Source organism: Cricetulus griseus, chromosome 2 (genome assembly GCF_003668045.3).
Source record: "Cricetulus griseus strain 17A/GY chromosome 2, alternate assembly CriGri-PICRH-1.0, whole genome shotgun sequence".
In the NCBI taxonomy this organism is placed as follows: Eukaryota; Metazoa; Chordata; class Mammalia; order Rodentia; family Cricetidae; genus Cricetulus; species Cricetulus griseus.
In genome coordinates this window covers 174,729,831-174,757,096 of record NC_048595.1, presented here as the reverse complement: position 1 = coordinate 174,757,096, position 27,266 = coordinate 174,729,831, and the positions used below count along the sequence as shown (strand labels likewise).

Genomic DNA, 27,266 nt, shown 5'->3' with positions numbered 1-27,266 from the left:
TAAAAAAAAAAACACATCTCTCTCTCTCTCTCTCTCTCTCTCTCTCTCTCTCTCTCTCTCTCTCTCTCTCTGTGTGTGTGTGTGTGTGTTGTATAGTATCCGACACACTGAAGGAAACATCTTACTACTTCTAAATGATAAAAACATAGAACATAAAACTGCCTTTTCCAGTTTCATTTCCAGAATTGAGTTGCAGAAAATATTCAATTTTCTCTTAGCTAATATTAATCTTTTCCTGTTCACCAAAATGATAAAAGTACCACCTTAAAAACTGGAGTATAAGCAGTTAACCCACAATTAAAGTGCCAAGAATGAAGTGTTCAGCCACAAATGATCATAGCCTCTGTCCACAAAAGGCTGAGGAACATAACGGAAGAGGGGGCAGAAAGACTTTAAGAGACTTTAAGAAAGACTGGCTCTTAAAGGAATAGGGCAAAACATTGTGTTCTGGACATGACTAGACTGCCGCACTCATGAATTTATCATTGCAGTTGTGGTTGCTGCACAAGATATGCACACAATCAAGCAAGTCAACCTTCCATCATAGTGTGATGAGGGGCTCCTGAGCCCCCAACCCTAGCTAAGGAGCTTATTGTCAATTAATGGCTTCTAAAGAGGGAAGAGTTAGGCTCTTTTTAAAAGGCAAGGCTCCTGATAAGCTGACCATGCTCTAGCGTAATGGTTCTCAACCCTTGGGGGTTATTTACATTGCAATTCATAATAGTAGCAAAATTACAGTTATGAAGTAGCAACAGAAATATTTTTATGGCTTGGGGGCCACCACAATATAAGGAATGGTACTAAAGAGGTGCAGCATTTGGAAGGTTGAGAACCATCACTCCAGTGGATGACTCCATACCCATGGGTATATAGGTAGTATGAGTAGGATTTATGAGTTTAAAAAAGAGAGGAGAGGAGACAGGGAGTTAGGAGGGGTGGGGAGTGGGCATGAATTTGGAAGGAGTTAGGGAAAAGAGATTGGGGTGAATATGATCAAAATACTTTGTATGCATATATGAAATTCTCAAGGAATGAAAAATATTTTTTCAAAGCATTGGAGCCTGTAATGAAGTTGGAACTGAGATATTCTGTAACTTCTGAGTCCTTTCACTTAGCTACTTCTGACTTCCACAGAAAACAATTTCATTTCTCATATTGTTTTTTGACCTCCAATCTTGGGTCTGTTAGGCTTTACTTGCCACTGGAAAGGATGGTGAAAGAAAAGATTAATTTGATACTTCCTTTACTGGCACTGTCCTTATCTTAAAGATAATACCTTTTGTTGCTCAGTGTCCTTAGGGGGCTGTTCTTCAACGTATCCCATTTGTCTTGTAACAAAGGCACTTACTATAACATGTGGACGTTTGGAGTATGTTTTCTCCACTCGAAGTAGGTGCCAAATTGAGAGACTAGGAAACTCCTTTGAAACAGGTCAGGTCTAGTCACCATTCAAATTCATTAAGTGAATGTCTCACTTGTGGTAGTCAGTAACTGAGGGCTCTACGCTGCCTGCTGCCTACTTCACCTGGGTCCTAATCTTCACAGCAAATAAGCAAGTTTGGCAAGCTTGGGACCCTGGCTCAAACCGTCCTTGCTCAGTATGATCCAACCGAGTGTGTTCCTCCCAGAGTCCCAGCAGCTCATCTAGTGGGCACACCCTACATTAACGAGGTGTGCCAGCAGCACTTGAGATTTCATTTGTTCTCTAATATTCCACGAAAACTCTAGTCCGGGCCTGCGCACGGTGGGTCCTTCTTCCCAGAAACCATAGCATTGGCCTGGGCGGAGCAGTAATAAGCAGCGAGACTGTCACCAGGAGAGAGCGAACTGCAAGGCAGATGCCAACAGTGATGATGACAACGTCTGAGTCTCTAGGTAGAGACCTTCCCTCCCATAATCACTAAATGCAGCTACTGCTCGAGCCCCGCCCCACCCCCCAAGGTGGCCATTGCGACTCGAACCCGCGGCCTCCGGGCCGCTCCTCGCGTTCGCGATCGCAGACGCAACCCCACTTACGCGGCTCGCGGAGCAGCGCGCCCGCAGCCCGCAGGGCCGCAGCCATGTTGGCGCCGGCCGAAAGCATTTCCGGGACGGCCAGGGATCCTCTGCGGCGGCGCTAGAGCAAGGCCAGCGAACGGGCCTGCGGGGGCAGGGCCAGCAGGAGGGCCGCCCGGGGGTGTGGTCGGGAGGGCGGGGCTTGTAGGCCCCAGTAGGCAGATGTTGCTGGTTGGAATCTGTGCCAGGGCCAGATAAGGCCTGTGGCTTGGAGATCAAGCTAGCTCCCGCCACCACGGGTCAGTGCACCCAGAGTCCCGCTAGGTCTGTGGCGCCGGCCGGTCGAATAGGCCAACCTGGTTAAAACTGGAACGGCCGCCACGACTCAGACTTTTGCCTCCCTTTCCCAGTTTGATTGCTTCGATGCTCTACCTTGTTCAGTGCAGACCCTTTCACCTTGTTCTCACAGCAGAAACAGAGGGTGTGTGTGTGTGTGTGAGTGTGTGTGTGTGTGTGTGTGTGTGTGTGTGTGTGTGTGTAGCAGAGTTACAGAGGGTGTGTGTGTGTGTGTGTGTGTGTGTGTGTGTGTGTGTGTGTAGCAGAGTTACAGAGGGTGTGTGTGTGTGTGTAGCAGAGTTAGTATTGCTGGTGTGAGGGCGTTAGGAAGGGAGGAGGTCAGATGCAGACGGATTAGAAAGGGGCTGTGGAGACAAAATAAGCAGAACAGCATTTTAGAAGACCCAGTCCTGGCACACTAGGAAGAGAGAAGAACGGTCGAGTGAGACTGATGGGAGAAGTCCTCGTGGAGACTTGGGGAAAGGATGGGAGGAAGGAAAGAAGAGAGTGAAAAAAGAAGGATAACCTGGCCATTAGTTTTCTGTGGCTAATATCTGAGTTGTTGGCTTATTTGTTGTGTTTATAAAACAGATGTAAAATGTACATGTATTACAAATCATATAACTGAATCTTCAAACTCAAGGATAATGTTCCCTGAGAAAACCATAGTAAAACTTGTTCTAAATTATTTTCATGTGCATTTCCCCCTCAGCACTGAGGACTGAGCCCAGAGCCTCACAGACGTTAGGCATGTGGCCTCTCTTTTTACATCTCATTTTGAGGCAGGGGTTTTTAAGTTGTCAGGGTGGGCCTTGAACTTGTCATCCTCCTGCCTCAGCCTCCCCAGTAGCTGAGATTGCAATAGTGAGCCAACAGGCCAAGTCCTTTACCAATTCTTGACTTCAAAATCAAAATGGTGTTAGAGATTGCGCAATAGAGAGACTGGGGGAAAGTTAGGGAATAGATGCAGATGGAGAGAGACTGGGTTCTCAAGGGGGCTGCTTCCTTTCTCACGAGAAGGTGGAGGAGCGGGAAACCGCCTGTGCAGGGACAAACATCTGGAGAACATGACAACAGCTGGGAGGACGCAGGGGCCTTATAGAATACCCAGTCAACCCTAACCCAGAATACCCATTAGGAGATGACCTTTGTGGATAGCAGTGCTGCCCATGTAAAGCCGCAACTTCGCTAAGTTCATTTAGAAAGTAACTACAGAGGCTCCACAATACACTTAGAAATGCTGTGCTAGACGATTTAGAGATGATGTCACTGGTCTACTATGTCTCTTCTGTCACCTCTGGCAGACCCCGAAGGAGTCGCTCTGTCACCCTGGGTGCTGAGCACTCCTGCTAAGTGGAGATAACAGGGGTTCCTTGGCCTCTCCCAGAGACATGCTAAAATGATTAGTGATGAGGCAAATTTCGGCCAGTTCTCAAAAACTGCAGCTGAGACAGGCTAAGTTTATGAGTGACCAGAAAGTAGAAAAGAATTGACAAAAATGCTGTATTCAAGACAATAAATGTCATTTCAAGAATTACAAGCATCATTTCTTTCATTTTATTTGTTTACAGATGTTGAAAACCTTACTCAAAAGTCTGTGTGTATAAAGCTTCTTGATGTACATACTGCAGATTCATGGGTTTAAAAAAGAAGGCAAAACTTGGGCTGCTGGAAAGCTAGCTAAGAAGGTAAAGTGCTTGTATAAGTCCAACCACCTTCAACTCCTGGAATCCAGGGTAGAAGGGAAGCACCCACTCATGACAGCTGTCCTCTGTGCTAATGAGAGTACACACACACAAAAAAAAAAAAAAAAAAAAGAAAGAAAGAAAGAAAAAAAGAAAACAAGCAAAACTTTGTGACTTTGAGTTTTTTTTCTAATTTGTGTCTGGGCAGGCCTTGAAGCCTTGAACCTTCCTGCCTCAGAATTCCTGGTAGCTGGAATTACAGGCCTCAGTCACCAGGCTAAGCCCTTTTGCTAATTCTTGACTCTGATAACAAAAATGATATTCAAGGTTGCCCTTACATCAAATGTAACAGCGTCGCAGTGAGTATTTTTTATTATTATTATGAAATGAAAGCACATAAAATGTACTTCATGTGAGTTCCATTTAAAGCAGTGTGGTGGCGAACGCTTTTAATCCCCAGCACTGGGGAGGCAGAGGCAGGAAGTCTTGAGTTCGAGGTCAATCTGGTCTACAGAGGGAGTTCCAGGATAGCCAGAGCTAATAGAAAACAAACAAAACCAAAACAGGTGTATTGTGCTTTTTTATTTTCTTAAGATTGTCTCCTATAGCCCACATTGGCTTTGAACTTACTATGTAGCTGAGATCATCTGAACTCATTGATCCTCCTGCTTCTATCATTTAAGCATTGGCATATACTACCAAACCTGGCTTCAAAAATTCCTGCTGAACATAGCACACATGCTTTAATCTCAGCATTCACAAGCAGGTGGATCTCTGTGAGTTTGAGGTCAGCCTGGTCTACATAGTGATTCCAGGACAGCCAGTGCTCTATAGAGAGATCTTGTCTCAAGGAACCGAAAACAAACAAAAAAAACTATGTTCTTAGCCCAGAAGTTGTGAACTCTGGATTCAGGGTTACAGAAAATGTAAAAAGCCCTTGGAAGGTTAAAGAAATGAGATTTACATACGCTTGCATACATGTGCTCCTCTCCCTACTATGGGATTTATATATCTTTGCACACATATATACATATATGTTGCTCCCAACTTACGTTTTAAGCAACATTCTATACCAATTCCATTAGCAAACAGAGGCTGAAAGACATGGGCTTTGTGTTGACTGAGACAAGCAGCACTCGCCACGAGGGAGAAGATTTGTCTGAGCCCCTGCGACTTAATTAGTGAATAAAGCACTCGCCTGTCACAGACAACACTCTGGAGTTCAGCCTGTAGTTCTAACTAAAATGAATTTGTTGGTTTCAGCTCAGTGCTTCAGGGAAGGGGAGACTCCCCTAATTCATTATTTGCAGTGATTGGCGCCTCTGAGCTACACAAACTAAATTTAGATTACTCGACTTGGTCTCTGTAATCAGAAAAAGACTGGGGGAAGGGATCCCGTCCAAGAGAAACAGTGGCTGCATGTGACAAATGGCGAGCCTAGAATCATCACTCAGGGAAACCTGAGTCATTGTCCCCACAATTAAGAATTAAGCCACTAAAGCCAGATCCAAACACAGCATGCTTTGACTCCACCTTCTTTAACCACAAGGAGTCTGGAGCCCACTAGTGCCCACACTCACTGAGTGTGTCCACGGTGAGAAAAGTACTGCCCCAGGTAGATAAGTGTGAAAAAGTTCTAAAGGAACTTGTACTTGCAAATAGCTCATTTATGAGACAAGTATGAAGGCAGGGCCACTGTCAGACCCCTAGTGTATGGCACTGGGCAATAATCGCTACCCACATGGAACGTTCTAGAAGGTCACTTAAGAACTGTCTACAAAAGAGATGAAGATATACAACATAAAGATAGGTATGGCTAGGGGCCAGAGAGGAAAGCAGAGAAGGCAGAGGAATGCAGAGAGGCTGGAACTGCTACTTTCTGTAACACAGTTGGACATTAATTCTGCAAAGGTGAAACCAGAGCAAGAACTCTACCCAGTGAAACATGAACAAGGGTTCCAGAGCTTGCATGAAGCCTGTATTAGTTTTCTTAGTCAACGAGACAAAGTCTCAAAATTTTGCTCATTTTCAAACTTGAGTTTTAGAAACCTTTCATTAACGTGTGTCAACAGGGCCACATGCCCCCTGATCCATCTTGGTCTCTCCCTAGCTTCTGGTAGTGACTGGGAAGGGCTTGAATGCTTGTTGTACTGGAATCAACTGCCCTATAGTCCAAATAAACACACACATGCAGGATCTAGGAGAACATTAAATTTTTTTTAGGAGACAGGAGGGGTCTTCGAGGAGGTCACATGGTCTGAGCAAAGTGAGGCTGGAGATGGGCTAGAGAGCCAGCTTCCAGGACTTCTCTTCTCTACAGAAGAGCCAGGCGTCTGAGCCCCTTTGCATAAGGCCCCGGCCCTAGCACCATCATCCTGCTTTTATGTGGATATCTTGGATGCTATCCCCACCTGTGAACTGCAGACCAGAGCACATAGGATGCATGCACCGTTCTGTATGGATGCTCTGCTTCAAGTGCCGCTGCACTATCGCTGGGCTCAGTTCTTACCCAGCCCTGACACTAACTCAACACCTCTGGCTTTGATTCTACCTCCACTCCTCCCTGAAACTCTGATTCCCAGAGCTGTTCTTTTCACATTCAGCTAAGGGAGGAGACATTGAATGTAAGCAATAAATGTCTTTACAGTGTGGGACCTAAGGGTGAGAGCAAGTTTAACTGACTTCAGGCTCTGAGGGCAAAGGAATGCTCACCCAAGTGGTATTGGAATTTCCAAGAGGAACTGTCAGCATGGTAGCTGAGGTAGGATTGCCTTTAACTTGTGAGGCCGTGTCTCAAAACATAAACCACAGAAATGATTTTACAAGAGAAGACTAGAACATGTTGCAGATGCTAGAGAAAGGCAGGGCAGGGGCACACAGGGAAAAGAAAAGCTCTGTCCTGACTTTAAATGATTTCTGTCTCTCAAAAACAAACATACAAACAACAAAAAAAAACAAATGCCTGTCTCCATGAGCACACACGGCCCTGGGCAATTATTTAAAGACTCCAAAAACTAACAGTACAAGTCCATTCACTCAAAACTCCACCCCCACCCCACCCCCATTCTAATACCTGGACGCCAAAGCAAACAAAACAAACATGTTTTCGAGATATTAGGACCTGTGACTACACAAAATCCAACAGACCAACTATTTGGTTTTGCAACATCCTGTTCTGACTACTGGAGAGACACAGCATTCTGCAGTCACCACTAGAGTTGGTCTGTAGGACTCAAGCCCAATGAGTCACTTTCCTTCCCAACAACCTGTCCTTGACTGGGGCTCTTCCTGAGCAAGTCAACAGACACAGGATTTTAACCATAGCTGTAAGGAAAGTTAGCCTAGTTCTTGCCTCACACTCACATTAGCCACAGGAAAAAGAAATCACTGATTTTAAAGAGGGGTTTCCGTTGAATGTCTAGACCATGCCAATCATTAACTCTATTCACTAAAACAACACTCTGAAAAGTGATCCTACCCTATTCCACAGATAAGTAAAACACATTTGCAGAGGACCACTGAGTTGCCTGAGGCCACACAGCCAGGGGCAAGGCTGGCATTTGAACCCAGGTGTGCCTGGTTCCCATGGTGGGGGTTGTTCCATTCTTTCAAAATACAACTTCAAAGAGAAAATGCTAACAAGGGTAGGGACCAAAGAGCACTGGGGCTCACAAGTTCACAGCCAGTGTGGTGATAAGCTGCTGACCACAGCTGAGAACCTAGGAACTCAGACTCATAGCTGATCTGGGATGCACCATGGAAACTCCATTCAACAATCACAGTCCAAGGATAAAGCCTCTCAGCCTCCCAAGACCCACTTGAATATCACCTACAGTCTTTACGTTTCATACCTTCGTTTTCATCCGTCTTCATTCCTGGCCAACCTGTCTTTCACATCAGCTAATGATTGCATATCCCTCCTGTTACTTCATTATGATTTGTATGCTCAAAATACAGAATTGTGACCTCTGGGTGAGGACGGGGCTTAGACACAGATTTAGCTTCACTTTGGCCCAAACCCCACCAAAATCTCCACAGAGGTCTTAGAATGGTGGGGGTAGGGGGGTGCTTTTTATTTTCAAGCACAAATCAAAAATAAGAGGGAAAGAATACCACAGCAACAGAATTTTAGAAGCCAGAGGGCAGATGAATCAATATTTCATGGTTCAGCCAGCCGAAGAAAAACTGAATTGTAAGCTGGCCATTCTAAAATAAGAACCATTTAGATTTAGACAACAGAATCCCTAGTGGCTGGGACTGGCGGCAGCAGGTGCCTTTGGAAGTAGAGATGGGGAAAACATGCTATAATGAGATGGATTGAAAAATCTGTGAAAGCAGCTGTCATATATCCCGGTCCCCACTCTGCAGTGGGGCACAGCTCCCCTATCTCATGGTCAACTGAAGACTGCACTTCTGGACAAATTGCAAAAGTTCTAGTAAAAGTGGGTAGGCAGCCCAGGAGAGTTTGACAGGAAGATGTTAACAGAAAGATTACCCAGGATGTCTGAATGTCTTTTGGAATTGAATCAACTGAAAAAAAAAACCTGATACTAATTGTAAGGAAAACGGAAAGGCACAGAAGGGAAAGTAATCCCACTTTGCTACATAGCCAGCAGAAACGAGAATGGGGGTGCAAAGATAGAGACATGAGGGGGAGATGGAAAAGTACAGTTCTTGTCTTCCAGAGAACAGATAACTTCTAAAATGAAGCATCAATGACAAAAAGCACTGGTCCAGCAACATGGAGGTAAATTTTAAATTAAACTTTTTAAATTAATTTATTTATTATATAAGTGTTTTGCCTGTATGTATGTCTGCAGGCCCAAAGAGGGCACTAGATCTCATTACAGATGGTTCTGAGTCACCATGTGGTTGCTGGGAATTGAACTGGGTCCTCTGGAAGGGCAGCCAGTGCTCTCTTAACCACTGAGCCATCTCTCCCCAATTACACTAAACTCGGACAACTTCCATGTCTCTAAACCGGTAGGCTCTATCAGATATAAAAGTTGAACTTTCACTCTAGAACTCAGTGTCCACACTCATGACTTCATTTAATTCTGATCAGGCTGATGTCTACCTAACAACCCAAGAAATAATAATAAACTTTTAGCATAAGAGTCACTTCATTGAACAATTTCCAGATGGTATGAATTAAAGCACCTGAACATCATGGCACCTTTGTTCCTAGATGGCTTGAAAGACATAAACAATGCTAAGACAGTAACCCAGCCCTTCTCTAGTATTCCACTTCAACTAGAGATCACCAAGGACCTAAGTACTTACAGTAAGGAGAGAGCCTTAAGGTTCATTTTAGTGACTGTTGGCATCACCTTATCCCAGCTTTACTTCGGAATTTAAAAAAACAAAATCAAAAAACTCCATAAATCCAGATTCAGCTAGTCTTGTATAAAACCCAGGCACCACTATTTATAAAGTCATCAGATAATTACAATGGGCATCCAGGGTTACTAACAACAGAGCTGAGCTATCCTCTGTATTTAAGAAGACATTTTTAGGAATTGCTACACACAGCAAGGTGGGGAAGAGCTAAGTCTAGGTGCTTCTTGGCATACAATGAGTTTACTCTCCCATAACCTTAGCATAAGCTACAATAGGTAGAAAATACACTTTTTATACCTTATATAATACAGTGTGGCCTAACCTGCCTAAACATACAGAGCACTGAGCTAACTAACAGGCAAAATCCTCTAACATATGGCATACTTTATAAAGTATTTAACACAAAATGCTTTCTAGGCTAATCTTTCATACCACTGCATAAAGCGAAACATCGAACTATCCCAAGTTGGGCATTATTTTTAATGAATTCCTACAGCATTTGCTTCTCACCTCTCTGAGCAGGTCTACCTCAGAAGGAGAAGTGAAAGGCTTCTGATGTGAACATCAACAAGCTTCTGAGAGGAAAGTGTCATGAGCTTGGATCCTAGTGAGGAGAGCAGGAACTAGAACCAGTGGTGTCTACAAGCTGGTCCTTGAAAGGGATGAGGGATGGCATCTGTGATCCTCAGAGCACAGCAAGAATCACACAGTGAGGGCAAGTGCCCATGAACGGGGTATGTGACCACTCATAGTCAGTTCCTTGGTCCCAGGTCACCATAACCTTTACCATAACCCTTACCTCACCTAACCCAGGCTCTGTTTCAGTCTTTCTACTGTCAACCTATTTATACAATAAAAATTCAAGTTAACCGAGCCTAACTTCTTCCCCTAAATTTTGGTCAGGCCAACTGCTAAACTGAAGCTAAGTACAGCTTATTTACAATTCCAGGCACTCCATCACAAATGTCTCATTTCTACCTGTCATTTTATTTATTTGCAAAACAGTAGGAAATTGAATGGATTTTAAACTAACGAAAGTGCAAAAACCATTGTAACTAGGACCCAAGTATCTAATTTTAAAAACTAATTCTTTTACTGTCATGTAACCCTACTAAAACTAATTTCAGTATCCAATAACAATGACAAATAGATTTAAAATGTATAAGATATGAAATGTGAGACAGAGATGTTCAGCTTTGAGAAAGTGAGCCAGAGAAATGGTTTGACAAGTGTTCATTTATTGGTTAGTGGGAATACAGCCCATCAGAACACAAGGCATGCATTTGGAGAAGAACTGAGTCACCTGTGCACTTTGGCCATTCAGTAAACCTTCGAGGCAGCGCAGATGGGACCCAATGATGTGGCAGGGGTGATTTAGCTGCCTATTGTGGCTAAGATTCCAGGTGCAGATTCTTTTGGAACCATTTACTTTTCATTACTCAGAATTACATCAGAAGGGGAAGGCCCAGCCTGAGCCCTGCTCTTAGACTGAAAGCTGAGGACTTAGTTGAAACCATTTAAATAAACATCATCTGAATCATGTTCACTGCAAATTTTAACCCAATTCCCCTTCATAAATTTTTCTTTATCAATTCATACACCTAGAATCAGAAGCACGGTGTGGATTTAGAAAAGATTAATAGCGAATGTAAAGGACTATGTATTCGATCCCAATATCTACAACTGCAGTACTTAATACTACATTTTTATGTCATATGGCCAATTTCTCTTTTGGACATTTGCTAAAACATGTATGTAATAAATTAAGTAATTCCAGTGACATTTAAAAGGACAAAAACATAAAGTTGATGGAAAATCAGACCATAAGTAAAAACTATATAAGCATTTATCATTTATTTAATACAGTGATTGTAACCTACAGTACGATAAAATGTCTCCCCAACTAAAGAGTGACATGCCATGTATTTTCTTCAAATTTTGTTATGAGTATTTTTGTTAAAGGGGCATCGATGTCACTTGATGTTCAAGTCACACCTACTGCTTTTTATAGTAATGGGAAGAAAAACATATAGACAGAAAAAAAGCTACTACACCCAAAGGGACATCAAGAGATGGTTTCAGATTTTTGTTCTTTTGCAGAGGCAGTCTTATCTCATGAACATTTTCCCTTCCTTCATGCTTCAGGGCACTTGGTTATGGCCTGCAGCGCTGGACGAATCGAGGGTACAAGCACACATCTCGGATATGATACCTGTTCAGAATCCAACTTAGGAATCTTTCCAAGCCCAAGCCATAGCCTCCATGAGGACATGTACCATATTTTCTCTGTTAAATAAATGAGAACAAAGAGAAAGAAATGTATGCTTACTTTAAAACTATAATTAATCATGTTAAAATTGTATAATGAGCTAACTTCCACAATATAACAGTTAACTCACTGTAGTAATAATTCAACCCAATTCCACAAACCACGAAGAGAGGACAGTTCAGTCTAAAAACACATTGGGGGTTGAAAGCTACCCTAAAAGGAAGAGGTAATTTCAACCTTTCAAACTAATTACCTTGATTTATCAGAGGAGACTGAAGGACAGTATTAGTTGTTGGTAGGATCTAATAATATACTTAAAAACTGAAGTAGGGACTAGCAAGGTAAGGTGGCTCAGCAGTTAAGAGCACCAGCTGTTTTTCCTGAGGGCCTGGGGTTCAAATTCCAGCACCCACTTGCTAGCTCACTATCTGTAATGGAAGCTCCAGGAGACCTCAAGCCCTCTTCTGGTCTCTGAGGGCAATGCAGGTGAAACATACATGCAGGCAAAACACCCACACACATCAAAGAACAAAAACAGCCTACAGCAGATAAGGAGCTTTACAAATGAAACTGGTCTGTAACTTGCCTAAAGACAAAAATGGCAATGTCCAAATGCTACATGAAGCAAGCACAGCTCATGGATGACCTGGGATTCGAGCATCCAATGCAATACAATACGATACACTTCAATGTATGCAAAAAGTATTACAGTGAAACAAAAATTAATGAAGTTTAAAAACTGTTTTTACCTGATCTGTATACCAATAATAAGGAGCAGGGTCAATTCCTTCCCTTTTATAGCCTTCTAGAATTTCTTCACTATCCCAAGAGCGCATAGAGCCACCCACAATCTCACCAACATTGGGCATCAACACGTCAACCTTTAAATAAGTCAAAAAACAAACAAACAAACAAAAAAACATCACAATCACTGCCAGTCTACCAGACACAATTGCAAGACTTTAAGAAAAATTACAACTAGGCTCCTAACTTGAAAGGAAGCCCTGTGACTATGCAAAATTCAAGTATTACTCAAATTCTTTATCAGAACATGTCAACCCTGATCAGGGAAATTTTTTTTCTTTAATTAGTCATTCTAAGATTTATGAAATGCTTGCCATGAGCTATATCTTATCCCAAATGACAGTCCCAAGTCCCTTAGAAGAACAACTTTTCTAATACTCATAGAATCACAAACTGACAGATTCAGTAAGTCGAGGATCCTCAGGACATCGCTGCATATAGAAGGACTTGATCTCCACAGGAAACCGACACAGCAGGATTGGTTCATTAATGGTGTCTGTCATCAGTCTTTCAGGAGCTTCGGGAATATCCTGAGGTTAAACCAGATTTCATTAACATTTACAATTGCCAATACAAAGCAGCTCTTTCACCCCCAGTCATAGCTCTGGCTATGTTTCTATAACATAGCCCTAAAAACCACACACATACATATAAGAACATTTTCTTCTAAAAAGGAATAAAACTGACTTGTGGCTATCAAGGGAACTGTAGGAAGATCTGCTTCTTTCAACACCCCCCACCCCAGTAACCCCAACACACACACAGTGTGCTGAGTGCTGCTAGGGAATGATCACACCACCCAGATATCTCTAAACCATGACAAGATACTGCTTAGTTTCTTGGTCAGTAGCCAGATCCAAGCTCTCAAACGAACATGTCCAACTTGGTCTCCAGAGCAGAACACAATCAGTGTATACTCCAGGACATCGCCAATCTGCAGGGTACTGATGGCAATCATCTTTAAACTGTGACCTGCACTCCTTTCCTGTTACAGAAACCATTTATTCAATAGTAGAAACAGTCATAAAATAAATAAATGACATCAAGTTTGCAAGTGTTATTTATCATACCTGCAATAATAGCCAAAAAGTATTAGATGATGATCAACCAGATAAATTAGTCTCTCTCCCAAAACATCCTCTAAGAAACCATATTCAAACCAGAACTCTCCAGTCCCAGTAAAAACTGATGAGAACTGGACAAGACTCAGTGATTTGTTTAAGAACTGACACAGAACTGGGCGGTCACTGGCTCTGGTCCCTGAAGTCCTATGCCTTTAGGCATGAAAGCCAAGATGATGAAAGCCAAGATGAAGATGGGGAACAATCTGATCTCTTAGCTTGGATCTGCCTCCCATGCTGAGGGTTCTGTGTAAGATGAAGATACACTTGGAAAAGCCGCCAAACTGTTTGCCAGCACTAGAGCCCTCATGCAGTGGGGTGGCAGAAACGCACAATATACACCGGCATGCACTGAAGGCTTCCTGTGCCACAGGCCCTGCCCACCTCGTCTGGTAGAAGAGGGTGTCACTTCAAGATAGACATGAGGAGTCAGCTGGGTCACTAGTCTTTAGTCACAGCAGGCTGAGAGAGAAGCCCACCTGAGGGACTGGGACATTTGGGCGCTACAGCTGGTGACTATTCCACTCAATCACACTAAGTACTAGAGATAATAAAGTATTAAAAACTTCGCTTCAAAATTACGCTATACATCAAAAGCTGAACTTACAAGACAGCAAGGGCAATGTGTGGAGACCTGGTATGTCGTTTGTTCTCAAAATAAATTCCATCTTACCCCAAAGCAAAAGTGCTGAGTTGCAGCTACTCACATTTCACCTGTAAACACACACACACACCAGTGGTGTGCTAGGAATGGTCAAGCACACAGGTCTGAATCAGTTATTACTGACACCTACATGCATGCTTGGCTCCTAGCTTGGGAGGCTTAGGAATGAGTTTGCTGAGTAACAACCATGAGAGCAGTAAGAAAGGATGCTGTGTGAAAGAAGGAACTCTAATGTTTTGGAACTCTACAAAAAGGACACTGTTCTAAAGTTCACTCTATCACAAATTCAGATAATGTTAAGATGTTTTTTGCTAGCACTATCGACTTGAAGACAAGTTAGGGCATCCAGCATCAAGGAGCCCCCATCACGAACCTTCTGCAGCACACAACCCCTGCTGAAGCAATGAGAAAGGGATACATACATCTCCAAATTCATAGAGTGTCCCGTCTTCTTTCTTTACATCGTGCTCCCTCAGCCACTCGATAGCATCTGAATAGTTCATCCGCCTGAAAGGCCGTTTAGGGGGTTTAAAGTTCTAGAGTAAGAAGAAGAAAAAAGCTGTGAATGAAAGGAAAACACCCAGACTAAAACGTCTGCTAACAAACAAAAAGGGGGAGCTGGAAAGATGGCTCAGTGGTTAAGATATGGGCTGCTCTTTCAGAGGACCGGGGCTTGGTTCCCAGCACCCATGTGGCAGCTCACAACCATCCTCGACTGGCTTCCAGATGCACAGACATGCAAACAAGCAAAACGGCTATATACATAAAATAAAATGACAGTGCAAGTAGGGGACTGGAGAGACACTGGGGATGGCTCAGCAAGTGAAGCCTTTGCCAGACAAGCCTGATAACTAGGGTCTGATCCATGGAACACAGGAAAAGGTGGAAGGAGAGAACCAACTTCACAAAGTTGCTCTCTGCCTTCCACATGGTGTCATGGTACAAGCACACTGTAAACATACAGCAATAATAAATTCTTTAAAAAAAGAAGGCAGTCCTACAGACCATTAATATGAAAGAAAAGAGCATTTCAGATGAAGAAGTAAACTACGGACTACCACTTCTATAGGTTAAAATATAGTTACTGGCAATTATCAATATTAAGTTTAAGTCTTCAAAACATTATCTACTTACTTCAGCTCAACAAACCTACAAAAACTGAGAGTGATTCTGTCTTTTACAAAGACTGGAATTCTTTCATTTCCAGAAAACAAAACACTACACCTACCGGGTTGAGGTCATACACTATGCTTGCCACTGGTGACTTCAAGACTCTGTCCACCACATCACACACTAGGTCCTCTAAACGGTTCAGGAGGTCCTCAAAGGTCAGGAAGGGACACTCAGCTTCCACATGAGTGAATCTGAAGAACAGACACACTTTTACACAAAGTTTCCCTTAAGCAAAGATCTGGACCTGGGCTGGGGAACCAATGCCCTGCTCTCACAACCCTCATTGAATGGTCAAGGAAAAAAATCAGAGAATAGACTAAGAAGCCTAAGAAGCCAAATGCCTTTTCTTGTTTCTTTGGCAGCGTCTTATAGCTCAGGCTGGCCTTGAACGCCTGGGATGACTGGCACGTGCCACTATGCCCCCTACTTTTATGTGGTACTGCCAACAGACCCCAGAGCCCTATGCGTGCTAAGCATGCACTCTCCCAGCTGAACTTTATCCCCACCCCGAGGGGCAGCTCAGGGAGGACATTCCGTACTCAGCCAGGTGCCTTCGTGTTCTGGACTGTTCAGCCCTGTATGACTGGGCAATACAGAAAACATCCCCCAGGGCCGGAAGGCAGGTCTCCAGGTACAGCTGCGAGGACTGGGTTAAAAACGCTTCTTCTCCAAAATAGTCAAGCTTGAAGAGTGTGGCCCCACCTTCCACCTGCGTCTGCACCAGTGTTGGAGTAGTAACCTGTTAGGGTAAGAAGGAGCAAACAGGTCTGCTGTGGCCATCACTCATCCAAATGACACAGGGTGTCACTTGTAGAAGGCGACTTGTAACAGGCACTTACTTCACAGTAGCCTCTGTCGAAGAAGTGATCCCTGAAGCACCTGGTGATCATGGAGCGTGCTTTCAAGATTTTGGACATGTTCTCTCCTCGGATCATCATGTGCCGGTTGTTGAGCTGGACGTCTACGTCAGACTCCTCATTGATCAGGTTATCAGCCCCCCCAGCTGGGGCCAGCCCCACCAGCTCCCAGAAGTCACAGCTCAGCTCATGGCCTCCCGGAGCCTGTGGTTTAGAAAGAGGAAGGGAAGAGCAGAGGGAGTGAGACAGACACTAAATTGACAGTACGAAGATTCTGGCCCAAATTTTCAGTAAGATGTTCTAAGAACATTGTTGGTAGTTTCAGCTTCCGAAATTAGAGACCTAGTGACTCAAGTTGTAATTTTACATTTACTACTTCTTTCCATGTGAACACATTCATGCACACATGCACAAACACACTCTTTGTAAGTAAGAAGGCATATATTAAGAATTAAATCAACTCTAACTCCATGACCTGAAGTAATTACTTACAACTATCATGGTTTGTTTGTTTATTTATTTATTTTGGGTTTTTGAGACAGGGTTTCTCTGTGGCTTTGGAGGCTGTACTAGTTCTTGTAGACCAGGCTGGTCTCAAACTCACAGAGATCCTCCTTCCTCTGCCTCCCGAGTGCTGGGATTAAAGGCATGCACCACCACTGCCTGGCAGCATCATGTTTTATTTTTCTAGCATTTACCTAAAGATTTAGTTCACATACTTATTCATATTTCAAAATTTAAATGTGGAACTTAAGAGCTAGTTCAGTGGTTGAATGCATCCTACCCTTCCAGAGTACCTGAGTCCAGTTCCTAACACCTAAAGTGTGGCTCACAACCACCTTTAATTCCAGCTCCTGAGGGTCTACTCCTCTGGTTTCTGAGGGCATCTGCACTCGTGTATAAATAATTGAAGTAATAAAAAAATAAAGTCTTAAATTTAAATGGAAATATTTTACTAAAAGCAGTTTCTGTATCTATTTGAAGAAAATCAAAAATTTCCCTACTGACTCTACAGAAAGTAATTCTTTTTAAAAGCCTCACATTCATGGAACATGTCGTTATCTTGTTGCCAAACACTGGACAGCAAGTAGCAGCATGACAACCACTCCACTTGCAATCACAGCACTTCCAGGAAGTGTGGTGAACTTCATGCACTCATTTTTATTACAGGGCAGGCTTTTCCATGGCCTCTGAGTGTTTGCTCCCTCTTGTGGTTAATATGCTACATTTATAGGTTTCTCTTCCTAGGCAACAGTTACAACCACAGAAGTTACTTGAATTGTAATTACCCACAGGTAACTGTTATTTGACTAGGTTATCTATCCTTGGATAAAGCACAAATATATTATCCACCCCCACTTTCTACCTTTTTTTTTTTTTTTTTTTTTTTTTTAAAGAAACTACCAATTCCTGTTCAAAAGGTTTCAGTTTAGACTAATGTTTTCTGCAATTCTCTGCATGGTCAAGTTCTATTTCTACCTTGCTGAAGTTATTCCTATACCATAGCAGAGTGGATGCACAACTATCCAGGATGATTAGTAATGAATTAAGATGAAAAGCTGAGTCTTTAGTTTTTGAGGCAGGGTCTCGCTATGTAGCCCTGGCTGTCCTAAATTCACTATGTAGATCACACTTACTTCAGATTCATGGAAATCTATCAGCCTCTGCCTTCGAGTGCAGGGACTAAAAATGACATGTGCCCCCATGTTATTTTGATTTGATTGTGAGTTCTGCATCTTCTTAAAGTCATACTGACATTTACTTGCTATAAGGGGAGGTGCTCAGGTCAGCAGAAAACCCCTACCTGCATGAAGGAATTCCATCAATACCTCAGAGTTAGCTGATAAGTGATCACAAAACCAGATTTGTCACACACACAAACAAGTCAGTTCAGCACCATCACAATCTACTGAATGCATTCTTTAATGTCACAGCAAGAAAGCTGTCACCAAAAGTAGCACCACTATCATGGACTCCTCAACTCCAGAACTATAACAAAATTTACTTTTTTACATAAACTTCCCAGTCCATGAGACTATGTTATAGCTACAATAAGCAGACTAAGACAAACATGTTAGCACTTATATTTTACCAGAAAAGGACACAGTATAATGAATTTACAGTACTTCACATCTGTGTATTTATATGCCAAACACCAAATATACCAATAAGACACTGGAGAACAAACTACTAAATACCTATTCCTATTACTTTACTCCATGAGTTTACCTCACTCACCTGTTTGCCTTTTGGAGTTAGGTTTAGTGTTCCATATACTGCCACACTGCTCTCGGTGGACAAGACTACTCCATTGTAACACTGACACTGTAAAAAGGTCAAAGTTCGTATTAGGCTACTTACAATGATATTAAATTATTCTATTAAAGTTAAAGGAATTATTTACAAACAAGTTATTTGGCCAAATATTTGTAAAGTCAGGAGTAATTTCTTTTTTGAGATCTCACATAGCCCCAGTCAGCTTTGCACTTCTAATATTCCTGCCTCTACTTGCAAGTGCTGGGATGTGTGAGTGAGGTGGGGAGAGGGGGAGTGGGAGAGAGAGAAACCACTATTTTTGGAGAAGACAGAAGTATCAATGCACCCATGCACCACATAACATTTCTATTAGCAATGGAGCACTATTACTTACTAGGTAGCTCATATTACCTACTGATATCATAGCAAAGTACACCCCAATATGTACTCAGTGAGATAGCCTACTAATGTATTCCTTGGACCATGGTACCATTCAGTAACACACGGCTATATAAAAACATATTTAAGTCCCCTTTACTTGAATGCACAAGCAGAAAAGACACTAGTCCCATCACATATCCACACAGTTCATTTTTTACTTAAATGGACAGAGCCCCTCTACACTATAATGACCAGTACATGCCAAAGTCATCAGTAGAAAAGTGATGGGCAATTTGACAACAGTGGGATAAGGCTGCTTACACCTAAAGCTAATAATTATAAAAAGGCAAGTGAGCATCATGTGCCTCTTGACATAACCAGACAGAGCTTTGCACATGAATCAGTCATTTGAAGGGGGGAAGGGAGGGGTATCAAACACTATCACTCCTAACTTCCACCTACAAACAGCACAGCAGAAGCACACTAAGTGACACCACAGGCAGGGAATTAACCAAACTCAAATGTAAGAGGCACCGCAGAACAATTTCTGGGGTTCCCTCCCACAAAAAAACTGGGAGCAGAAAGGAAGATAATAAACATCAAGGGGACACTGTTAAGAATTTGACATCCAGGGAAACAACCCAGGACCCACCATAAGCTGGTGGTTACCCAGGGCAGATCATAAGACTCTATACTGTTCTGTTTTTATATTTCTGAAAATTTCCAAGACAAAAGCTTTCTCTCTAACTATTCTAAGGTATAATCAAGACTTTTTACATTTATGATATACAACAGTTTTGACATAGGTATCCACAGTTAACACAGTAAACATTTAAAAGTATGTATATAGATCCTAAAATTCTCAAAACTTACAATAATGAACCCTATTAAATACAATCTTTCAGACATATGTAAGATAAAATACTTACCAAGTCATCTGACAAGACACACTGAAGATAGCCTGTACCATCTCGCAACACCAGAAACATCAAATTCTTTCCTAGAAACAAGAATTCACCCAGGGTACTTCACAATCCTCCCACAGAAAAGCAGCCCCAAGGCCAGTTATTAGAGTCCAGATCTCTCTTCCTCCTGTTTGACATTCCCCCACCCCTTCAAGCCTCATCTCTGTGTACTTTACGTTCTAACCACATGATCTTGGCCACCCATCCTATCATGGGACAGTAAGTCAGTCCCCCATAATGTAAAGAACAGAGCTGAGCACTCAGGAGGAGGGGCACAAGGATGTGAAATTAAACACTCATTTATATCTAATTCGTTTTTATGAAAGAGTTGATAATCACTTAAGTAATTAACTAATAAAAAGAGAAAAAAAGGTCACGATGAAAGCAATTATAAAAATCAAAACTAAGATGCTGAGCTGAGGAGACAGCATGTGGTTAAAGAGCTTGCCATGTAAATGTGAGATGTCAGATCCCAGAGCCCATGCAAATCCCATGCCAGATGGGTGTGGTGCCCCTCTTCCCTCATACTTCCAGCCTCCTTAAAGACGGGGTCTCCAGAGCAAGCTGGTTAGCTACACCAGTTGTATTGGTGAGCTCTGGATTTGAGTGAGAGACCGTGCCTCAAACACATACGGTGGAAGAGAGCTACTGGATGATTTCAGACATCAGTCTCAGGCCTCCACATACTCATGCCGCACACATTCAAACACAAATTCACACTCACCATACATGGGGGGAACCAACTAGAATACTAACCTAACACACACGCACGCACGCACGCACTCGGTGTTTACATTCCAGATCAGGATCCGTCGTTCCTTATGACACACACCTGTTTCTCATTAAGTAATTAAACTTCAATTTGAGGATGATGTACTTATTATACACCTCTTGATCAATGTGATTACTAACAGTTCAAGTCATATCTAAATACTCTTCAAACTTTCAGTGTCACATCACATGGGAACAAATTTAGGCTATCAATTATTACATCATTACATAAAAATTATTACATAAAAAGACAGTATGCAAAAATCCCAAACAAACTCAGAGAAATGTTTTTTGCTGTTCTTCACCTAAGACCAGCATAATTAAAATTGAAAAGAGGGCAAGAAAAACCATCCCACTCACCTTGCCTGCGTAACCTGTGGACCCAGCCAAACACCTTCACTCTTTGACCTCTATATCCTTCTAATGCACAAATCTTTACCTGTCAAATTTAGGTGAAAACTATGAATCATTTCATTTATCACAGACCAACATTTTCACTAATATTACATCCATCCATAGATTGTAGTAAAGTGTTAAAAACAATCACTGCTGGTTGTGGTGGTAGACACATTTAATCCCAGTACTTGTAAGGCAAAGCCAGGCAGATCTCTATAGATTCTAGGTCAGCAAGGAATACATAGCAAGCAAGACCTTTTTTGGCACACACACACACACACACACACACACACACACACACACACACACCACAAAAAAAACCCAACAACAACAAAAAACAAACCCAAACTAACAACAAAAAGCCCAAACCAACCAAACAACACCCCTACCATAACTGTTAGTACTGTAGTGGCCTATCCTTGGGTTCCTGACAGGATATGCCCTCAGCTGCAACCACTAAGAGCACCACCTGTGCACATTCATTACATTCCCTTTTAAAAACTACCCGCAACCCCCGCTGTCTCTCCCCCTTCCCTCTTTCTGCCCCTCTTTTCTCTCTCCTGCTGCTCACATCCCTGGAGGCTTGTCTCCCTCCTCCCCTTTCCCTTTTTATGATCCTTTTCCCTTAATAAAAAAACACCTTTAATCCCAGCACTCGGGAGGCAGAGGCAGGTGGATCTCTGTGAGTTTGAGGCCATCCTGGTCTCCAGAGTGAGTGCCAGGATATGCTCCAAAGCTACACAGAGAAACCCTGTCTCGAAAAACCAAAAAAAAAAAAAAAAAAAAAGCCTCTGCTTGAACTCTGGCAAATGGCATCTTTCTTTCATGTGCTGCTTTTCTTACAACCAAACCAAACCAAAAAACCATGAACAATACAAATTGTGGGCTGTCATTCTACTGTAGGCTCAGAATCAAATACCTTACTATTCTGGGTAGAAACAAAAGAAAAGAAAAATTCTTTTTCCATTAGTGTAAAATTGGTAGTGAGAGATACCTAAAACTGTTTGGGATACTATTAAAGAAAATCAGTTAATAATTGAATTCACTTTGTCACATGAGATGTGCCTGTCCCCCACAATAGCAACAATCCCAGCCTCTCAGGTCCCTGTACACACCTATACACCAGGAAACTAAGGCAAAAAGGAAAATGTAAAGAGGAACTGGGTGGTGCAGGGAAGTAGGAGGAGGTGACAGACACTTGGCCAGCAAGAATATGAATGGAGCTCAAGCCACACTCCTGAATCAGCCGCCTGTCTGGGTCCCAGGAAAAAAACACAGGAGCAAACTTCCTTTCAAAGAATCATTAAATACCTCTTATGTATTTGTAAAGCTTATGAAAATCACAGATTTCGATCTTTTCACTTTTTGGTGAGGAAACTGATACTACAGAGAGCAAAATTATTTGCCTCAAACTACCCAGCATGGCCAGGTGGTACTCGACATCTGGTGTCCGTCAGTGAGAGCAGAATCTACTCATCACACAATTCCTAATTTTAGCAACAAAATGAACCTCTAAAAGCCAACAACCTCAACACTCAAAACACTGTCTCTCTCTTCCCCAAAAAGGAAAGACAAAACGTTAGAACAAAAGATGAGTATGCCCTGCAAACCCAAAGACAGCTTGGACACAACCATGCCCACAGTACCAGAAATGACGGACACTTACACATGCTGGCTCTGGGAGGCTTGGGTCGTTTTTAATGATAATTTTCTTTGCTTCCTCCAGGTTCTTTTCTCTCCGTAAGTTATCTTCTGCCTGATTTTAAAAACACCGGAATTGGTAAATGTAGTTATGGGTGCTGTATTATAAAAATGTACACAGTGGCAAATGCTGAGTCACCTCTTTCTTCTCCCGAGAATCATTCTTCATCTGCTCTCTGTGCCACATCTTTTTAATGTTCTTCATCTGGGACTTAGAAATGACATCCCACCTCTAGAGAGAGAGAGAGAGAGACAGACAGACAGACAGACAGGCAGACAGACAGACAGACAGACAGAGCACAAAGATACCCATTATCTTCAACACCTCTATATGCTCAGAAAAACTTATCATTCACAAAGCATGCTCCTGAAACAGAATTGGCACACCCTACCTCATTTTCCTTTTGTGAATCCACATAAATGGTGGGAAATGGCTCTTTTCCAACTGTCATCAAAGCCTTGGGGGAGAGGGGGAGAAAAAGATTTCTTTAATATTATATGATCAGTAACAAAAACCACGCCTGGAACATGACCAAGAGCCCAAGGAAGTATCAGGTAGGACCCAACAAGCAAAACTCAGTGCCAATAGGATGACTGGCTGAGTCTCCTTCAGAAGGAGCTGGCTCTAGGAACACCCAGGTCATGCTACAGACAACCCCAACCAGTTCACCCACATAGTATTCAGTCTCCTATCAGGACAGAGTCAAATGGACACAGGGACAAGCACAGCTATGACAACAACAAAAGAGGCAGCAGAGAGCAAAAACCCCTTTGCAAATAATATCTGAAAGGTTAGTGTCTTATAAAGTATCCAAGGCGGGACTTAACACAGGCAGATCTGAAACTCAACAAAATAACAGCCAGTTAGTTGCACAGAAGGCTAAGCTCTACTTAATCGAAAAATTCTTATGAGACTATTCTTTTTTCACCAATATTGGCATATAAGACATTACTGTATTATATATTTGCATATATATACTGTATTAAGTTTATATTTGTGTGTTTTAAGTCAGTTAACATAAAAATGAATTTAAAATGCTTGTTATACTTTTATTTAATGACTGGTGTGTGCGTGCACGCATGAGGAGGGCGGGCAGAGGAGAATCAGCTCTCTTTCCCCATGTGGGTCCCAGGGACTGAACTCAGGTTGTCAAGTTTGGCAGAATCACCTTTACCCACTGAGCCACCTCACTGGTCCCCCAAAACTAATTTTTTGAAAACAGGGTTTCTAGCTCAGCCTAGTCTTGACCTTGCTGTGTAGCTGAGGATGACTTTGAACTCCTGATCCTCTTCTCTTTACCTTCCTAGTGGGGGAATTATAGGCTCAAGGCAAAGATGAGTATCTTAGTAATGTCGAGCACTGTCTGGGAATTTCTCCAGTTACTACATCACACAGGAAAAGAAATGTCTTATTCTCTCTGGAGATAAAATCTGAAATTTATAAAACCTGATTCGGAGATCCTACCAAGCATCTAGTCTTTGCCTGTGTGAGCCCCCATTAGGTCTGTTGAACTGTCCTACTTTGGCTGCTCTGTGAGTCATGGGCCCTGAGATGTCTGGTTTTAGCTAGAGGCCATAAAGTTACAAAGAACAGTCACTTGGGGGTATAAACATCTATGAAGAAACATTAGCAACACTGACTTAAGATTAGCTAAGACACCCCCCTGCATACTAAATGAAACTCCCCCAAAACATAAAAGGAACAAAAGGAGGAATGCCCAAATTCCTGGAAAATCTCCACCCATTCCCACAAAAGACATGCAGAGCACCCAATCCTCTACCTCATCCTCTTCACTCATATTCTAAACCCTCCAGCCCCCAAGACCCGAGAAGCTAGCTTGCAAGTTTATCTCCCTCTTCTACTATTCTTGACCATGTTTTCCTTCATTGCTCCAAAATCAAGGGCAAGAGAAACCCTAACCTTTTAGTGTAACTTAGTCCACTATGGTGCCTGCTGTAGAGCAGGAATAGGAATCTTCTGAAAAGACCAAGAGACTTAACAGTGAATTACCATAGGATTAGTCTTGTACCACATCAATAATGGCCCCACACAGCTGCATCTGCAGAACACTCAGAATTTAATTCTTTCCTGACACTGATACTCATTTTTTTATGTCAGGGATGGAAAGGGCCTATCATTCCTCATAACTGAATGGCATACTCGAACTGCAACATTCCTTTTTTGAGGGTCACCTAAAGTGTTATCAGTTTTGCAAAGTGCAAGAGATGTCTCAATTGAAAAAGACTTAAAAGTTAAAAAAACAAAAAACAAAAAAAGACCCTGGCATGATATATTAAAGCGTGACTTGGCCTGATCTAAAAAGATCAGGTTAAGAGGATTTGATGACTGATGTTGTCAGGCATCTATAAAAACAAGAATTGACCAGATATGGATACATAGAAAAAGGAGTGTCAGGGTCTTGCTCTTCCAAAGAGGGAGTATTTAACCTTTCCCCTTATAGGGTAGTGAAAGCCAAAGGACTCGGACATTCCAGTTCAACGGGTCTGTCAATGAATAAATAGCATGGTGGGGGCACCTTGGACCACACTTTAACCTGGTGGAAACAGCTGTGAGTTGAAAAACTCCTGGAACATGTGTAATAGTCCAGTTAGAATGAGATAACCTCACATGATGTTCCGAGGCCCTGAAATAGCAGTACATTACTGAAGAGGCATTTTTGTCTTCACCCTTCAGATCATGAGTCTGCTTTGAGAAGTGGTTCATGGATGGGCTGTAGCTATGTCTAGTTTTTGAGTCTCAAGGTCAAGATGATCTCTGTACTATGATAAATAACATCAAGAGACCTCTCTTAGACTCACCCAGGCACGAGCTCAGAGTGATTCAGGGGTAACTTTTACTGTTACAAGAGCTGAAATGCAGGCAATCTGATGAATTAGAGAGAAAAAGTCCAGAGATAAACTCCTCCTGAAGAAAGGGAAAATAACTGTTTTAAATGTAAAAAAAAAAAAAAAAAGTTTGATCTAATACTATTAAATCAACATGTATGTACATACCCTTTTCTTTCCCCTTTTGGGAGACTTGAAATAAAACTACTGGGCTGAGGAGATGGCTCACTGGGTAAAGGGGACTGCCACTAGGCATGATGAACTGAGTTTGAGTTTGGTACCCAACAGTCACATGGAGGAAGAACAGAACAAATGGAGCAAGTTACCTTCTGATTCCATATCTGTGCTGAGGCACACAAATACTACTCCCCTACACACACCACGAACAAGGTGGTATCTTCTTTTTAAAGAAAGAATGAGATAAAATCCTTGACAACTCACTTCACTACCAACAGTCATTCCTAAATGTGGAGCAGTTACCCCAATGAGGTTACCTTTAGGCCTGTTTTAAATGGTTTCTCCTTAGTTCCATCTCCTGTTGCATCATTTCCTTCTCGATCAGAGACATACAGCTCTGCTGTTTTTTAAAAGATGGAAAAGTTACTCATCATATTCATCAATAACTCTCTCTTTAAAGTGCTGCTGTTACATCCATTTTCTATCTTTAGGAACAGAAAACTCCCACAGCCCAAAAGAAATCAACATTATTATTTTTCCAATCTTCCTTTTAAAAAACTATCCCACCTAACACAATAAATTACAAATCTGACTTTTCTAAAGGAACTTTTGTTATTTTAACTGTTAATACTTCTCTTTACTTGACTGTACAACAATAAAGCCAGAATTTTGAAATTCATCCTATCTTGATCAAATAAATGCTGTACCTTAAAAACCAGGGTGACCTGGGGAGAATTTATTTAACCTTTCTGTGTTTATTTCCTTATCTATAAAGTCAGAAAAATATACAGCTTACAGGGTTGTATGTACTGAGGATGAACTAGAACAAGGTGTGAATCAAGCATCCCAGGAAACGAAGCACAGACAGCAAATGAAGACGTCGGTCCCCTCTGCTTTTCAAAACAAACCCAACTCTGGGGCTAAACCGCAGAGGGCCTCACGACTGCTAGGTTTAACTGTGACATTGCCTCGGTCTCTTAAATCTTTTATTTTTACTGCTGCAAATCTCAGCAGAAAAATGAGACTGTGCGAAAAATAATTAAGTCTTAAATCCATCCCAGAAGATCAACTGAAGAACTGCTTATTTGGGGGTTTCTCTAGGTCGGAGCGCCTCGCAGCGCCCCAGTGTAGGCGGAATCACGAGACTTTCACAGTAGGGCTGGTCCAGAAAGGCGGTGGCCGAGGGACCCACAGGGCTGAAGCAGAACCGGACTCGGGCCACCGAGTCTGGTGCCCAGGTGGCCCAGGTCTGAGATGTGGGGCGAAGGACCAGAACCCCACAAATATTTGGGAGTGCGCCCATGCTGCGCCAAGCCTAAAGGGAGTTGCCGGAACATTTCTGTACTGGACCACTCACCTAGTACCATCCCTGCGGTCGCCCTGATCACCTCCGAGGACATCTACTCTGCACCCCCGCCACCTGGTCACCTCAACGTGCACAGAAGGCTTCCGTGACTGAGGAGTTGCATCATACTGTGTGAAACAGCCGTCGCGGATATGAGTCAGCGGAACATCGAACATCCATTGG

At 42.4% G+C, this 27,266-nt stretch overlaps 2 protein-coding genes across 4 annotated transcripts in view; both read right to left on the bottom strand.

Moving 5' to 3' along the window:
* Fech (ferrochelatase) overlaps window positions 1-2,158 on the bottom strand; it is a 32,954-nt gene extending 30,796 nt beyond the window's left edge. For both annotated transcript variants that reach the window (XM_027402756.2, XM_027402757.2), the window contains exon 1: window positions 2,017-2,158. In XM_027402756.2, the coding sequence (XP_027258557.1) occupies window positions 2,017-2,083 (67 nt within the window). In that variant the 5' untranslated portion in view covers window positions 2,084-2,158. The remainder of the gene's footprint in view (window positions 1-2,016) is intronic.
* Window positions 2,159-10,574: 8,416 nt separating this feature from the next.
* Window positions 10,575-27,251, bottom strand: Nars1 (asparaginyl-tRNA synthetase 1). 2 transcript variants are annotated; one of them, XM_027402754.2, is made up of 15 exons: window positions 27,096-27,251; window positions 26,056-26,138; window positions 23,107-23,172; window positions 22,854-22,946; window positions 22,680-22,769; window positions 20,978-21,056; window positions 19,811-19,881; window positions 18,483-18,569; window positions 16,227-16,448; window positions 15,927-16,126; window positions 15,443-15,578; window positions 14,637-14,750; window positions 12,828-12,959; window positions 12,375-12,506; window positions 10,575-11,642 (listed from the first exon to the last, which is right to left on the bottom strand). In XM_027402754.2, the coding sequence occupies exons 1-15, from the start codon at window positions 27,136-27,138 to the stop codon at window positions 11,511-11,513; spliced, it is 1,680 nt and encodes a 559-aa protein (XP_027258555.1). In that variant the 5' UTR covers window positions 27,139-27,251; the 3' UTR covers window positions 10,575-11,510. The 2 variants fall into 2 exon arrangements, with proteins under 2 accessions (XP_027258555.1, XP_027258556.1); XM_027402755.2 differs by having other exon boundaries at window positions 26,056-26,135; window positions 27,096-27,235.
* Between the last annotated feature and the right edge of the window lie 15 nt (window positions 27,252-27,266).